General features: G+C 33.5%; 1 protein-coding gene across 13 annotated transcripts in view; it reads left to right on the top strand.

The window, feature by feature from the left end:
- Positions 1-18,709, top strand: part of LOC115221283 (AMP deaminase 2) — a 213,464-nt gene that overhangs the window by 151,542 nt on the left and 43,213 nt on the right. For 10 of the 13 annotated variants that reach the window (XM_036510834.1, XM_036510839.1, XM_036510836.1 and 7 more), the window contains 2 exons: positions 312-504; positions 9,273-9,332. In XM_036510834.1, coding sequence (XP_036366727.1) covers positions 312-504; positions 9,273-9,332 — 253 coding nt within the window. The remainder of the gene's footprint in view (positions 1-311; positions 505-9,272; positions 9,333-18,709) is intronic. The other 3 variants (XM_036510840.1, XM_029791429.2, XM_036510843.1) reach the window with 1 other exon arrangement.

Raw genomic sequence — 18,709 nt, 5'->3', positions numbered from 1 at the left:
AAGAATTACAGTTCGGTGCAGTCTTCTAGCTTACCAGCTCCTGTCAAACCATCTAACCCATGCCAGCATGGAAGACAGATATTAAATGCTGCTGCTGCTGATGATGACGACAATGACGACCTTCCTATTTTTTTATATACAATGCTATTCTGTTATTTCTAACAGCAGTTTGAGTAACCAATTAGATAGATCTGCAGTTTATAAATATGTGCAATTCCTTGTACCAATGTGAGAAATCATTATGTTTTAAATCAATTTAGCATTTAATGATTTGAATTTCACTGTTTCCCTTTTTCTGTTTCTCATGTTAGATCCCACTGAAAGACCTCGAAGAAGCTTCCAAGAGCTTAGTCAAGGCGCTTACCGTTCGAGAGAAGTACATGATGCTCTCTCAGCAGGGTTTCCCCAAAATCATCAACAGATGTCTGCAGAGTGTGATTGACAAGAATGATTTCCACATGATTTCTGATGGTTGTGCTGCTTGTGAAAAGAAAACAATCAAAGGTAAATAATATTGGATAATAAATGTTATTCCTTCCTTCCTTCTTTACTTCTTCTTTCTGTAAACTGAGAAGAGGAGTTAGTGTCAAGTATTGAAGATAAAGAGATTTAGGAAAAATTATATACGTGTGTGTGTTTGTGTATCGGAGCGAGGAGTGATGTTTGTGGATACTTACCATGTAGTGATACTGAAGACTTGAAGTGGTTGCTTCTTATTTCTCTTATTTGATTATACATGAATGTGAATCTAAGACTTCACTCTGTCACTACAAGGTCCACTATATGAAGCACATACATATTATTTAAGTATATGTGCACATGTCTAGACATGCAACTATATGCAGGAAAATACATAAAACAAAACATACAAATCTGCTCATGCACTAACTCCAAATACTGCACATATACATACATACACCCCTGTTGATGTTGAAATTCCAAGGAGCCTTGGATTTAGGTTAGAAACTGGCTCTTTCTCTTTTGGCAAGAAATCTCTCATACATATATACTTACATATATATATATATTTTGTCCTTTAGGGTTTTTTCCTTTGTCATGGCAACATAAAATGTTGATTAGCTAATATTCACAAACTCCAATATTATTAATTTTTTTTTGTATGTGCTTCTTTATAAATTTTATATAAAACTATCTCTATCTGAGAGATGTCACACACGTCTGTTAATAGTTACATTATTATTGTTACTGCTGCTGTTGTAACAGACCATCTTCAATATTTTTCTGCCTGACTTGAATTACAGAATTGTCCACATCCTTTTGTCTGGTTGGTTTAGCCAGCTTCATTCATTTAACAACCTTTGCCTGTTAGAACAGTCATTTGTCATTTGATCCATTATTGATCTCTTATATAATACCCCACTTTCTATACTCCTAATATCTGACTCTTTATTGTTTCTTTATTTCCTTTCCATTTTTGACCCTTAATGCAATTTTCTATCTTTTTTCCCTTTATTCTTCACTTACTAGTCTTTTATCTTTCCTATGTTGTTTTCTATTATAATCTTCACATTTGACTCTCTAATTGTTCTCTAAAGCAGTGGTTCTCAAACTGACTAATGCTAGCCATCACTCCTCAAAAAAATGCCTAAAGTAATGATATTTTTTACCCTTTCCCATTTATCAACAAGAAGGCAGAACAGAGTTTGAAGTCAAACTTATTGTTCACTCATGGCAGTGGATGAATTTATTAAGGTCAACTTTTAGTTGCTCATGAGTACTTCTAGGCTTCATCACTGATTCAGTTCTCAACCAAATTGAATGCAGTTTTTTTAACAATAATGGTCCAGTCTTCAGCTACATTTTTGAGATAAAATAATTGAAATTTGGTTCATTAGAAAAAAGTTAGGTCAAGATATGTGAGAGTAAGGTGAAAAATTGACTTTGAATCAAAATATCTCAGTTATTTAAAAAGAAAAATATAGATTAATTGGGATTAAAAGAATGTGCTTATTCAAAACAATACTTTGGTGAGAAATTTTGTTAAAAAATATTAGCTATGTGAAAAGTATGACTTTAAGTGATGAAAAAAATGGTAACCCCCAAAATTGACTTTGAATCAAAATGTTTCAACTATTGTAAAAGAAAACTGTACAATAGTTCTATTGTAATAGAAAACTATACATAAGATTCATCTCTATGAGATGAATCTTATGGTGAAAACCTCATAAAAAAATATTAGCTACAAAAAAAGTGGTGTGGCTTTAAGTGATACAAAAACAGTGGTCATTTTAACAAATCAAAATATTTTTATCATTTTAAGATATTTAGCATTATAAAAGACGGTATCTGATGTTATAGGCTGCTTAGCTTTGTGGTACAAAGCACTTAACCAGAGTTTGAGAGGTATGGGATTTTTTACCATTTTCTAAGGGTATCTAGCCATGTGTTCCATGTCTTAAGCTAAAACATTTGTCTAATTTTTAGTATTATATTATTTTTAAAATTTTATTTCCTTAACAAAATACATTCTCCAAAAATTTTAAATCACAGATATTGTGTTATAAAATTAAATTCACACAGAATAAATGTAATTCAAAAGAGTAAAAAATAGTAAAAAAATTCTTTTAAAGAAACAAAATAATTAATTACTTCAAAGTTTGCTTTATCAGATAAAAAAGTATTTTCTATTTACATCTATAAAGATATTCTAAAAAATTAAAGCTAATGAACAAATTGAGTTCAAAATGTAGAAATGACTCTCTAGTTTTAAAAAAAAAAAAACTTAGGGGTTATAATTGTTATTATGTGATTTTTTAGACTTAGGGGCTATAATTGTTAATATGTGATTTTTTAAATATATAAATTTGTAATATCAAATTTTTATTGTGTAAACTTGCTAGCAATTATTATTATTATTTTTTTTACTAAAATTGAAAATTAAATAGCTCTTTGAGTATTTTATTTTAAACTTTTAAGTAAAAGTATAAAATATAAAAGGGCATGTATTACTATTTTAGTTTTTAAATTCCAACTTCAGCAGCAATATTTTAAGTTTTTTTCCCTCTTCTTGTCCTGTACTTTCCCAGGTTTAATAATTAAGGATATTCAAGGTTTCTGCATCTGCATTTTTCATTCTGGAATAACTTGTCCAGCAGCATGGCAATGAAAGAATTATATAATTCTTAATTCTTTGCCCTGGTGTTGGACAACTTATAAAATTTGAAATTATCTAATTTTGTTAAACATGGAAATTTGTCCTCCCTTTTTCAGTTTCCATGGCCCCTCTCACCTCTATGAGAAATTCTGCTCTTGAGTTATATATTAGCATTCAACCCATTTTTTGTAATTCTTCTTCCATCTCTCTCTCTTTTTTATTTCCTGGCCTTCTCTGTCACACTTATTCCTGTTCCTTTTTTTTATATCATCTCACTTCTAATCCTTTCCTGAATGACAAAGATCCATGGTGTCAGTGTTAGTCTCCACTTTCTATAGGGTTCTGTAGATGAGAAAATTTCTCCCTGAATAGAATATTGGTTCTATCACAGGTAAGTTTGTACAGGAATTGGATTGGACACAAATATCCAAAGAATCACACATCTATTCCACAATATTCCACTATTACTTTTTATAGCAGTAAATTATATATACATACACATATATATATATATATATATAGTTGTCTAAGAACCAATGAGATAGAAGAAACAGCACTTGTATATTTGTCAATAGAGTGTGCATAGATATTTATACCATACAGTATTATACATCCATTTCATTGATTTTTACCATTTGGTTTCATATATGAGAGTTTGGGGAAACCAATCTTGGCACACGTAAAAATGGCTGGTAAGAAATATATGGCTATAGCTCTTTGCAATTGGAGACCAGAAAGTGTCATATCTGGTCTGTGAGTGTTGTTAAAAACTGGAATACTTTTTTACTTGTTTCAGTCATTTGACTGTGGCCATGTTGGAGCACCTTTAGTCAAACAAATTGACCCCAGGACTTATTTTTTGTAAGCTTAGTACTTATTCTATCAGTCTCTTTTGCCAAAACACTAAGTTATGGGGGCATATGCACACCACCATCGGTTGTCAAGTGATGTTGGGGGGACAAACACAGACACACAAACATATATACATATATACGACAGACTTCTTTCAGTTTCCGTCTACCAAATCCACTCACAAGGCTTTGGTCAGCCCGAGGCTATAGTAGAAGACACTTGCCCAAGGTGTCATGCAGTGGGACTGAACCATGTGGTTCATATGCAAGCTACTTACCTCTCCTACGCCTATGAAAAATAAGTGGGAAAAACCTGGAGAGAAATTTTTGTTATTCATTAGGGATATGCTCCTTGGTTAGGAATCAGGCTGTGTCATCACCATGCATGAGGTAAATGCCTGTAGAGTGGGGTTGGGGTGCAGGTGAGGTGGGGGTTGATATATGTGGGAAGAGGAAGTGGGGATGAGATAATGGTCAATCTTAAAATCATGTGTGGACATGTACATGTATGTATGTGTGTGTGTGTTTGTATGTAATAAGTTGGGTGTGGCAAACCTTATTCTAAACCCTCAGATTGTGGTGGTGGAAGCTCTAACACATATTTGTGATGCAATCCACTGGTGTCCAAGTTTATATCTGTACTTATGAGAGTACATCCACTCTCTCTTTACTCTTTTACTTGTTTCAGTCATTTGACTGTGGCCATACTAGAGCACCATCTTTTAGTCGAGCAAATCGACCCCAAGACTTATTCTCTGTAAGCCTAGTACTTATTCTATCGGTCACTTTTGCCGAACCACTAAATTACAGGGACGTGAACACATCAGCATTGGTTGTCGAGCGATGTTGGGGGGACAAACACAGGCGCACAAACATACACACACACACATATACATTCATATATAAGACGGGCTTCTTTCAGTCTCCATCTACCAAATCCACTCCCAATGCTTTGGTCGGCCCGAGGCTATAGAATACACTTGCCCAAGGTGCCACACAGTGGGACTGAACCCGGAACCATGTGGTTTCTAAGCAAGCTACTTACCACACAGCCACTCCTGTGCCTATATAGTGAATTTAGTTTTTCTAAGAGTTCTTTAGTATAATTCTTTTCTTTGCCAAGCAGAGCCTGCATTCCTACTAAGTAAGATTTGCATGATAAGCATATGTGACACTTTCTGGCCGTCAGTGACAAAGAGCTGTTACCATATTTTTCATACTTGTGCTGTTGATGAGTTTCAAGACTGGCTCTCCCAAACCGTACAAAACCAATCTGTAAAATTGGCTGAAATGGATTTAGAATACTGTTGATGTAACTGGTATGGTGTGATAACTTAACTAAACTTTCCACATTTAAAAAAAAAGAAAATTTGTTACTGGAAATATAAAACATAATCTTATTCTTTCTACATTTTTCTTTGTTGAATGTTTGCTGTTAAATTTATTGATGTTGATGCTAAATGAATTAATTTATAGTCTATGTTGTTCTGAAGGTCATGGTAAGTGAGAGGAATGAACAGGTATAACATGTCAAAGATACTGTTTTTATTTTTTGTGTGTGTGTTTGTTCTTTTTTAAAAGTTTTCTTTCTATTGGTTTTTCTAGCTGCCGAGTCTAATCATATTTGAATGATATTGTGACTTATATCCATGCTTCATTGAATTTTTATTTCAGAAAGAGACAGAAAACTTGGAGAAATCTTATTCCATATTCTTTCCCCTACATTTTTTTTTACCTGTTTCTCCCCACCCATTTCTATACCAGTATGCAACTACTCAGAAAATGGTTTTAGTGACTATGTTTATATACATGTATATGGTCTACACAGATAACTATTATCAAATATTAGTATTTAAATGTACACTTATCTACAAATAGACATTTTTATGATAATACACATACATGCATACACAACCCCATACACTCATACATGCATACACCATCATTTCATGAGAATCTCCTTTTCTTGACCTACAATGCTGTCTGCATATCAGTGGAATTATTTCATCTTTCACCTTGAATAATATATATATATATATATATATATATATATATATATATATATATGAAAATGGTCAAAAATTCTTCCTGAGCCATAGACTCATAAAGCCTGTCTCTTGGATTCTGTAGTGCATATATTCCACACACATCCCCTGAACAGGATGCTGGTCTGTCACAGGATTATTCATTTTTGCCAGCTGAGTGGTTTGGCAATGTGAAATGAAGTTGTTTTGTTCAAGAACGCGACACATCACCTGGGCCAGGAATTGAAACCACAATCTTGTCATTATGACTATAAGTATTAATTTAACTGATTGAATTGCAGAACTGCCTCAGGGCAATTGGTAATGCTATCATCTGGCATGTCACAGATGTGTGTGTTTAGTGCACAGAATATTTATATTTAAGCATACTTGTGGAGTTGTTACAATAGGGTTGTTAGAATAGAGTGTGTCATAGAAACGAGGGAGTAAGGTGTGCAGATAATCTGTCACAGCTGTTCTCAGAATAGATGTGTGTATGCTGCATTTCTTGTTGAATGAGAATACACTATCCATATAGTACCAGACTATTCTATCTTCAGCAGATATTTCCTTCCTTGTTATGTGGTATGGATGGAATATAAAATGCTTTGCAGAGATTAAGCTTCTGACTGTTGTTACCTCTAAACATCCATAATAGGAGTTCCTTTCTGTGTCAATATTGTACCAAGCCAACTCTGTTGCCATCAGTTTGTTGCTCAGGGTTACTCATCCTTCCATGATGGAGAAGTGTCCTGATATTCCTCATTCTCACTCTTCGTCTGTATTTCTTACTTGCATGTTTTCTCTACTTTAGTGAACAATCATCAGCTGGAGGTTGCTGACCAGCTTGATGGTCAAACATACATTTGTTTGGGTTATCTTTTCTGGACCCTTCCCAGATTTCTGAGTGAGCAGTGCTATCCTAGAAGGGGTTGCTTAGTTGCTTGTCACCTCACAAAAGCATGCTACTGTTCTGTCAATAATACATTGGTCTTGAGTCGCCTACTTGCAGATTCGTGACTACGTGCTTCCAGCTTGTTTACCCTACACATGTGGGACTTGAAGAGATACCTGAATATTTCAATGGTAATGCTACTTGCTTGTATGGTATGCATAACACCCTCTTCTCCTCCTCCTCCAAAATCTAACATTAAATGATGTTGATGATGTGTTTGCATATATATATATATATATATATATATATATACATACATATAAATACACACACACACGTGTGTGTATGTATATATGCAGTTAAGACACTAATGTGTGTGTATGTGCGTATCATCTTCCAGTGTCCAGCCTCCATGTTGTAATGGGTTAGGCAAAGAAGATGCACATACACATATATATATATATACGTATATGTGTGTATTGTGTGTGTGTGTGTATAAAACCTGTTTATGAATGTTTCGGCATTGTGTCAAGTACCAGTCACTCATCAGTAAACACTGTGCTCTATCAGTGTTTAATTCTTGAACAGTGCTGCTGCAATAACTTTACTTGGTGAATAACATTGTGTTTGCTTATTGTTCCAGTGACATGTAGTGAAGTTTGTGATGGAATACTGCTTTGCAGTTGTTATATATGTATTTTGCAGAACAATGTGAAATCAAGAATGGATTAAGTTCTGTCTACTCCAGTTATATATTGTAAATATATATATATAAACAAGCTTCAGTTATAGAGTGTAAAACAGTTTCAATTATATTATGTAAAATGTGTAAACAACATCTCAGCCTACTGTGATGTAAATGGAACAGACATGTGTGTATGTGTCTGTTGCACTGGAAATCTTTGGATGTTTCCAAATCTACAAAGAAAATCTGGATGCTAGCTTCCTGAATATTGATTTGTTTGATGCTTGTGATAGACATCTACATTCTTCCACATGTTTGCCAAGTTAATGGGTTGCTGTCTAGATTTCCTCTTTAGTGTCAGATAAGTGGTCCACAAAGAGCTACCACTTCTCACATGAATGATTGAGTCTGTAATGGAAAGGGAACTGTCTCTGGTGCAGTTCTTTTTGTCACAAAGATCCACATTGGTCAATTATCTATCATTTTCTTAAGTGAAGTGCTCTTAGATGTTTAAAAGTGTCTGACAAGCAGTGAAATATTGTCAGTATTCTAATAGCTTATATTGGTTTGTATCCTTTTCGTAAATATACCAAAAGGAAAGAAACTTAAATTCACAAAAGAATAACAGAGCATTCTTTCTTATTTAAAACATCAGAGTTCTCTGGAATTACTTCTATTCCAGTGTTTTCCTCCAGCTCTCATCTGGCAGCTGTTCAAGTGGGGGTCACGAACCATCTCAATGTCACTAGCCTTGGAGAAACTGTAAAAGTGACAAGTTCTGGCTCTTCCTCAGATCAAACAATTTTTTTAAATTGTCAAATAGCTGTGACATCAAAGTATGTAGTTGATAGATTGAGAATAATGAGTTTTGATGTTGTTATAAATGTTTTGTTGTGATTGAGTCTCTCTGAAAATAAGTGTCATTCTTATGTCATGGTTGAAAATATATCAATAAGAAAGAATGATGGGAATTCTTGCTCCAAGATATTTGGAAATTTTATGTCATTAAAGTAAATTGGTTGGCATTAAGAACATCCAACCATAGAAAGCATGCCAAAGTAGATGTTGGAGTATGCTACAGCACTTCCAACTTGGTAGATCCTATTAAACCATCCAGTGCATGCTGCCAATGAAGAATGCACACCTCAAATGAAATAGAAATAGGGAACCTTTTTTTAATAAAAATATGAATAAAAAGAAGAAATATTGATTAATTCTAATGAATTGCAGGTGAACGATAGAAATGGAATAAGATCAGAGAACTATATCATTTCATTCCATCCTCATGACACAGACACCACAATACTATATCACTATATCAGTGATTTAAACAAGAGACAAAAAAAAAGTGAATAAAATAAAATAAGACAATAAAAACAGACATAAAATTGTAAATTCAACTTAAGGTATTTTAAAAAGAAATTTGACATCTTCAATCCACTTAAAAAAAGGCCAGCAAACCTCAATAAAATGTCAAATTAATTTCACAATATCAGAAATGCTTAAACTTTCTGGTTTTAGCTATTCACCTTCAAAATAGAAACATGAACACACTAGAATAGAATAGAAAAAAAATGATAAAGTGTGAAATTTTTTGGGAAATTTACTTTCAAAATAATGTTTATAACATTACTCTAAATTCATGATTATCTGAGAGCTTATTTTTTTCTAATTAATTGTGTTGTGGTTCTTGTCCTTGAAGGTTATCTCAAAATATGTAGCTCCAAATTTGCGCCAGATGAAGAGACTCACTATTGTTCTGGTATGCATATAAGTAACAAAAAATAAAAAAAATATGAAAAGAATGAAAGAAGCACAAGTGACAAACACCAATTCTCTGATTCAAGCCCCCTGTCTCAGGACCCTCTCCTTACCACCACTTTGTGCATTTGTAAGCACATACACACACATACATATAGATGTAATATGTAGACATAGACATGGCTGTGTAGTTAAAATGTTTGTTTCCCAACCACATGGCTTTTAGTTCAGTGCCACAGCATAGCACCTTGGGCAAGTGTCTTCTACTATAGCTCTGGGCCTTGTCAGTAGATTTGGTAGATGAAAATAGAAAGAGGCCTGTTGTGTGTGTGTGTGTGTGTTTGTGTGTGTGTGTGTGTATCGTCAATATATATATATATATATATACAGGGGTTGGACAAAGTTATGGAAACACCTTAAAATTTCAAACAAATTTATTTTAATATGGGGTAGGACCGCCTTTGGCAGTAATTACAGCTTGAACTCTATGAAGTATGGACTCGTACAAAGTTTGAATTGTTTCCAAAGGAATTTTTATCCATTCTTCAGCTAAAATAGTTCTTGTAGTGATGATGGTGGAGAATATCTACTCCTTACTTGTTTTTCTAAAATGCACCATAAATGTTCAATAATATTGAGATCTGGGAACTGTGGTGGCCAGATAAGATGTTCAACTTTACTAGAATGTTCATAGTGCCATTCAGTAACAACTTTAACTGTGTGAATTGGTTCATTATCATCTTGAAAGATTACGCTTCCCTCTGGAAACAGTTCCGCAACCATAGGATGAATTTGATCAGATAAAATGCTTAAGTAGTCTTGACTATTGATTCTGCCATGAAGGGAAACCATTGGGCTGGCGGATTTCCAAGATATAGACACCGATCATCACAGATCCTCCTCCATACTTAACAGTTGGAAGAAGGCAGTCTGGGTCAAATGCTTCTTTTGGCTGTCTTTACATGTATACTTGGCTGGTGATCAGAAATAAGATAAAAGATGACTCATCCAAGAAAATAACATTCTTCCACTGCACTAGGGATCAATTCTGTAGATTTTTACTCCACTCTAAATGCTTTGCGACATTTGTCTTTGAAAGTAGTAGTTTTCTGATTGCAGCCCTCCAGTGAAATCTGGCTTTGTGCAGCTCCTGACAAACAGTTTTTGTGGAAACTGGGTTCTCAAGGTGGTCATTAAGCTCTGTAGTAATTTTTAGAGCTGTACTTTTGGGATCTTTTTTAACAATTTGCATAAGAGTCCGAACATCCCTATCTGAAAGTTTTGGTTTTCTTCCGGAGTTTTGTTTTGTCAAGGAGGTTTTTCCCTCTTTCTCAAAGGCTGTCATTACTTTTGAGACAGCACTTCTTGAAACACCAAACATTTCGGCTGTTTTCATTACGCTAGCGCCTACCATACGAGCACCAACAATTTTACCTTTTTGAAAGTCTGAAAGATCTCTCATTTTAATGAATTTTAATTACTTTTTTCTGATGATATCTGTAAAGAAACAGCAATTTTAGCAAAAGATATTAAGCAACACTAATAATAAATCAAAAAACCTAAAAATAAACAAGCTTTTGACGGTTTTATAGATATTTCAAAATTATGATGCTAGGTGTTTCCATTATTTTGTCCAACCCCTGTGTGTATATATATGTATGTGTGTGTGTGTATCTATCTATCTATCTATCTATCTATATATATATATATATATAAAACATTGTTATCGTCAATATGTATTTATATGTATATATGTGTATGTGTGTGTATTATGGTGTGTGTATGTGTATATATATAATACACACACACACACATATGTATAAGTGAGGTGTACTGTATACGATCCAGTAATCATTCAATCTCATGAACCTCATGACTGCTGTATGTATGTATGTCTGTCTATCTATCTATCTGTCTGTCTCTGTCCATCCATCCGTCTATTCATCCATTCATACATATATCCAATTTAGACATTTCATACAAAAATGGTTTTAGTATTGTATGCTCTAATACTTGGCTGCACATTTTCTGCACAAATACACACCAGCTAATTATCAATTATGTAATAAATATAATATCATTGTATTTATGAAATACCAGATCAGTTTAGTTATAAATAATTGATTAGCTAAAATAGATATAGGTTATTAGAGTCAGGCAGTTTTTCATTTCTCCCTCTCTCTCTTTCTCTCTTTTTACTTCTTTGTAATTATGCTCAGATTTGAAGTATTTTATTTATTTAATCACTTTTCTACATTGCAATCTAATGTTAATCTGTTGGTTAAGTCTGAGATTACTTAAGTCGGTTCTATGTAACATTACTTAAATGGTGCAGTTACAGGCACTAATGGAACTTTACATGTGGTGCTCTGAGAAAAATGTTACTCTCAAAGATGGTGACTTCTTCTTCTTCTTCTTCTTCTTCTTCTTCTTCTTCTTCCCCCCCCCCCTCCTTCTGCTTCTTCTAGTTTTAGCTGAAACGAAATAAAATCAAAAACAAATTTACGATAAACAAAGATAAAAACAGTCAAAGAAATCAAAAGGTTGGTTAACTTAACTATACCAGGGCAGGTTTCACCAATGCATTTTATTGAAGTGTTTCGTAGTAGGGAAAAGCATTAGAAGAAAAGAAAGGAATTAAGTTAAACGCTTACTTGGTTTAGTTGGCTTCTCTGAATGCGTCAGCGTATTTGGGATTTAACTCAGTAAGAAGATTGAACCATTAAATTAGGGATACAGAAAGAAAGAAAAGGAAACATATCCTGATTGCATTGAATCTTAATGATTAGGTATTTAGTGTTAGATCTTTTAGCTGTAGTAAGAGAGAGAGAGAGAGAGAGAGAGAGAGAGAGAGAGAGAGAGATCTAAAGTAGTTTTGGTTCTTCTATCACAGTTACTGAGAAATAATAACTGTTTACAGATCTCCAATGAGTCAATCGTTGATTCACCATATTTCAGATTGAGAAGTGAATGTCTGTAATTTGGTGTAGAACAAATATCACAAGGAACTTTATTCAAAAAGCACATTTTTTTTTCTTTTGACTTTTCAAAATTATTTGCATCCTCCACTAATAAATATGGGCAAGAGATTTACACACACACACACTCACATATGAATGCATCTAGTCTCATAATTAGCATCTACGAAATTCCACTCACAGTATATTGGTGAACCTGTTGCTATGGTGAAATATAGCTGCCCAAGTTGCTGTGTATGGGATCAAACCCAGAACCACATAGGTGAGACGTAGACTTCTTAATTAAGTGCAGCCAAGCTTTCACTTAGTTGCTATCATGTTTGATAATCAACAGCAATAGTAGGGATTGTCCTTGAGCTACATATTCATAGGTCTTTGTCAATGAATATGGAGTGTTGATTGGCTCATTTTCTCTAAATAGTCACTAACTAGCAATGTCATATTGTGTCTTTATTGATCTATCTTTGATGAAAGACATTCAGTTTTACAAAAATTACCTTAATGTGTTTCTATTCCTGAATGGCACACAATTCAAAGTGATATGTTTTTGTTCATCACTGTGAATTTTATTGCAATGCTGTCCAAAAGTGGCTTGCATCCTATAATGGTTAGTCGTTAATAAAGAAATAGATGGAATTGACATATAATTGCTAATTGTTATATTTTCCAACCAGTTTATGACACTTTACTCTATTTGTCATCATTATGAAACATTTGGTTTTCCATACTTTCATAATTTGGACTGATCCTCTTTAGCAGAGTATCTTCTCATTTGTGATCTCTTATTATCTCCTTCATGAAGTTTAGCCTAATATCAGTATTCATCACTTCTTCCTATGTGTTCTTTTATCTTCTTTTTCTGCTAGTTCCTTCCTCCTGGATCACTTTGCACTTCTTTACCTAAACCCATCAAATGTCCATACTAGTGCAGTCTTCTTTGTTGCATACTACACCAGCATTTAGGAGTTTCCATGAATATTCAGTCTTAAACTTTTCTGTGATGGTCTGTTGGACTTTGGTGAATAATAGACGGTTGAGGATTGAACCTTGATGGACTCCTACCTTCTTGCTAGATTCATCGTTGAAATCATTGTTGGTTCTCAGCTTGTTTATTGCATCTTTTCACATAGCTTGTAAATCCCTCACAAACCATTAGTTTACACCTAGTTTCATTAGTGACCACCAAATTTCTGAAAATGGTCCCCTATCAAACACCTTCTGTAACAAATACCAGGAATAGTGCTTTACTCCAGTTTGTCACTTCACTAGGAACATTGCATTCATGGTCTCTATGCCAGGCATGAAACCAAACTGCATCTCATCTTGGTTTAGTCTGTTACTGATGAATTGTAATATAATTGTAGTATAATTCTTCTTAACCTGGTCCAATAGTTTCATTTTGCTATAATTTTCTCTTTCTGAGGCATCTCCTTTGCCTTTGTGTCAATTTATGCCAGTCACTGGGTATTGATACCTTCCTGTATTGCTTGATTCATTATCTGGGTAGAAATCATATATCCTTTTTCACTATTGCTGATCCCATTGTAGGATCAGGATGAGGTAGCCTTATGCATTCACCAAGTTCAACAGCCTCTTAATATAGCACTTTCATGCCATTTTCTGGTCTTCCACAGTGGTGGCTAGTATGCCTTTTTTTCCCTGCCTCACCATTAGCCAAGTATGCCTGTCACATAGCTGCCCTTCTAGCTACTTGATAATGCTCTCAACTACCACATTACTTCCAGGTTTTCTAAGCCTATCTCTTAGCCTTTACTCCCTTATCAACAATATCATTATACCACTACATCACTTTCAGTTTGAGTGGGACTTTGTCCCAGTTACATGTCTGATTTGTAGTCTTAAGTGGATTATTTCTGAGGAATTCCTACTTGTCTATGCTACAGGTTATCTAAATCTTTCTCCTTACACTCATATCTTTTATCTTTCACTTGTTTCACTCATTGGATTGCAGCCATGCTGGGCCACCACCTTCAACAGCTTAGTTGAACAAATCATTCCCAATAATTATTTTTTCAGCATGGTATGTATTCTATCAGTCTGTTTTGCTGAACCACCATATTACAAGGAAGTAAACAAACCAATACCAGTTGCCAAGCAGTGGTGATGAACAAAACACACACACACATGACAATGTCTTTCAGTTTCCATCTACCAAATCCACTCATAAGGCTATGGTCGACTAAAAACTAGAGTACCAGACAATTGCCCAAGATGCCATTGAACCCGGAACCATGTGGTTGGGAAGCAATCTTATCACCATATAGCTAAAGCTGCACCCATGTTTCAATTTAGAATTTCCATAAAACTGTGCCCAACAGTGGGATCTTTTTAAGTGCCTCACAGAAGTCCAAGACCCTTGCACTCTCCTCATTTCTTGTACCATATCTGTAACCTCCATGTATGTCACAGAAGCTATCATCATGTTGACCAATATCTCTTTTGATATCATTTGCCATAATAATGAAGTTGTTGTCAGTCATCTTTTAGGTAATCTGCAGAAAGGTTTCATAGAAACAGTCTTTTTGTTCTTCTGTCAGTCTTGCTTGTGGGGCATATGCAGAGAACAGAATATAATTTGTCTTTAACTTTTGTTTCGTTTTAATGAATTTAATATTTAAATATTTTTATTGCAAATATTTATTCAGCAGTTGTAGAAACAGTATCATTAGTATTAGTAGTGATAGTAGTGCTAGCTGTACTAATGTAGAAAAGAGAAACCGCTAAACTTGCTTTCTTTGTACTACCATAACTAGAAAAATAGTTTTGTGTCTTACACATTTTATTGCCTATTTTCCATGCTGTAGCATGTAATTGTTTGACATGCTAGAAATAGTAGTCATTACTGCTATCACTACAAGTAGTAGTAGTGATAGTGGTAGTTGTAATATAGCTGTTGTTTAACCCCAAGTCAGCTACTACCACTGAGATCTGCACTCGTGGTCGGCTTCACCTGGGCTCATTGAGAAGGCGTATTTATGATCCAAACCATTATGGCTGTAATGACTCATTTTTTTTTTTTACTTCCAGGGTATTTTGTACCCTGAACTACATCACACAATATATTCTTCCCTTTTATTTAGAGGGTGTGATTTGAGGGAAATTTGGCTGCTATTTTTAGAAGGTCAAATGACCCATATTGCAGCATGTTTTGGAAGATAGGTAATCAAATGTGTGAGACTTGGTTATGGTGGCATTGAGATCGAAATTTTAACTGTTTCTCTTTTCTTCCTGTTTGTCTTTTTACTGTTTATCTTGCACCTTGTCTCTACCTCATCCTTCTTCTTATAAATCACCATATAAGGTACACTTGGTTCTTCAAGATAAAAGGTAGCCCTCAAGTCATCAAAGAGGTATACTGATATACTTACTCTATCCTTTGACAACTCTGTTTCAGTCTGAGTTACTCTTCCTTTTCCACTTCTTGCTTAGATTTACATATAGTATAGCTCCTCATTTTTCTCCGGCTGTGTTTCTATGTGGTCTTTCTGTCTGTAGTTGTAGCTGGTTTCCTTGTTTAATCCTAAGTCATTCCTAAGTGAAAGAAACCTATAATCAAACACATTTAAGCTATGGCCATGATGTCTTTTTAAGGAGATAAAAAGACTTCATTATCTAAAATGTTTTTTTCCTTATTTCAAATGAAGATGGGGTGTGATTTGAGGAAGAATTGTCCGTCTTCCTGTTCACCACTCTGCTCACTATCATTATCAATGCAGATTAAAATGAATATTTAAAGTAACTTAATGAGGGAGCAGAAACAGCACCATCCAAAATATATACATTGAAAGATATTAGACATAAACACCAGTTAAGGCACTGCCAGTGTGAAAGGGTACAAAAATTTCTTTTTGTTTATGTTGCCTATTAAGAGAAACTGGAATTGTCTTTACCCTTATGATGTCACTGACACCATTTTGAGACAGAATAAACAATTGGCTTGCAGATGAGATTTCAAATATATATGTATTACTTGCCAGATGACTGTATTACCATTTTTATAGAACAAACTGCCTTTCTCCATTCCTCATTTTAGGTACTATAAATTATTTCTTTAGGCACTCCATAATCTAATTAGTTATGACATAGTTGCCTAACAAGTGATGTATATATAGTTCAGATTCTGCCAGTGGTGCTGTTATTCTCTTTGTTCTGTCCCAAATTTGTTCTGTTTATATTTGTTTAATACCATTTACATGAGGAATCTTATCAGTTAATTTTTTAGAAAGCTACATAAGAAATACTAGAAAAACTTTCTTTCAAATAACAAGACACAATATGAAACAATCCAGTAATGGTATTAGGGTCAGTTGACACATAATGCTTGTTATATCCTACTACATATTTTGGTGTGTATATGTGTGTGTATATATATATATATATATAAACACACACATATAAGGATGTATATATATATATATATATATATATATATATACACATACATATATATATACATATACATATATATACATATAAATATATAAGGATTTATATATATATATATATATATATATATATACATACAATTATATACATATGTATATGTATATAATGTATATAATATATATATATGTATATAATGTATATGTATTTATATATACATATACATATATAAGGATATATATATATATATACATACAATTATATACATATGTATATGTATATAATGTATATAATATATATGTATATAATGTATATGTATTTATATATACATATACATATATAAGGATATATATATATATATATATATATATATATACATACAATTATATGTATATGTATATATATATATATATATATATATATATAATATATATATATATATATATATATATACATATCTAATTATATATATGTGTGTGTGTGTATATATATATGTATGTATAACAACACAAAACAAGCTCACCCCCTCCCCTCTAAAAAATTAAAACATTTGATTTTAACTCTTCAAGGCTGATCTGGCTTTAAACAATGGCCCAAAGTGAAATTTTTACATGTTATCATTGCCAAGGATGTAGCAACATAAGCAAACAAAAGTAAAAGCCGAGTCTTTGGTGACATAACTGCACTAATATGCCAATAATAATAATAATAATAATAATAATAATAATAATAATAATAATAATGATAATAATGTTAATAATAATAATAACAACGACAACAACCTGATATTGAAATAAAATGGCCTCTCCCTTCTGAAAAGAAAAAAATAACAAAAAAGATAATTTTATACTAAATTCTCAGACAGAAATATTGGTGTTTGTAACTTGTGTTTACCCTAATGAAATTGGAGAAGAATTCTTTGAAAATAACTTTTATTATTAATTAATTCTCTTTTTTGAATGTGTGTGAGTGTGTGGTTATAACTTTTTGTTTATCTTTTGTTGTGTTGTTGTTATTGCTGTTTTTCTTTGGAATTTGGATTTTTCCTCTCTAGTTTTTCTCTTTTGTCTAGAAATTCCACTATTTCTCTTCTTTCCCTCTCTTTCTGTATCTCTTTATCTGTTCTTGTCTCCACCCTCCTTTCTCTTTCTCTCCTCCCTCTCTCTCTTGTTATACCTATCTCTTTTTCTCCTTGTCTTTATGCAATAGCTTGGCTTGGTGTGCATCTTCTGGATTCGAGAATCCTCTACTTCTTCTACTCCTCTTTTATTTCTTGTCTTGCATTTGGACCAAATGTTTGGTCTTGGACTCTCTCCCTACCACCACTTTCACCCATACTTCAATAACACTGATTGCAACAATAACAACTTCAATTAGTAAATAAACAAATGAAAGACACCCCTCCTTTATTCAGACACACAATTTACAATAGTGTGATAACTGTAACTATAGCAATTGCCATTACAGAGCTGCAATAACAACTGATGATTATGATGATGTGTTGATAGTGATGATAATGATGGCAGTGTTGTTGTTGATGATGATGATGATGATGATGATGATGATGATGGCAAACACCGATAAAATTATTAACCATCTTACTAACAATAACTCTGAGCACCTTTTCAAACTTCAACTGTCTAACACCTGTGGACATGTTTACAAAGTCAGAAACCAGCACAGCTCCCATGACTTTCGGAAACATTTTTTCATGCTAAGATTTGCTGAAGCATGGAACAAACTGCCAGCATCAGTTGTTAGTTGTTGGAGCACTGCATCCTTCAAAACTTCCATGCTTCCAGAGATTCGCCAACACTACACCTGATTTTCTCCCCTCCATACACACGCAAGCATGTATCTGACTCATACACTGTTCACTTTCCAGACATTTGTACATTACTGCATATGCTTTATATGCACTTTTGACAAGTTGTGGTGCACCTGAGCACTGTATATAATAATTTCAATATATTATATCATGATGATGATGATGATG

Source organism: Octopus sinensis, linkage group LG18, assembly GCF_006345805.1.
Source record: "Octopus sinensis linkage group LG18, ASM634580v1, whole genome shotgun sequence".
NCBI classification, from domain to species: Eukaryota; Metazoa; Mollusca; class Cephalopoda; order Octopoda; family Octopodidae; genus Octopus; species Octopus sinensis.
The sequence above is the reverse complement of the archived record's forward strand: the minus strand, read 5'-3'. Positions and strand labels throughout refer to the sequence as shown.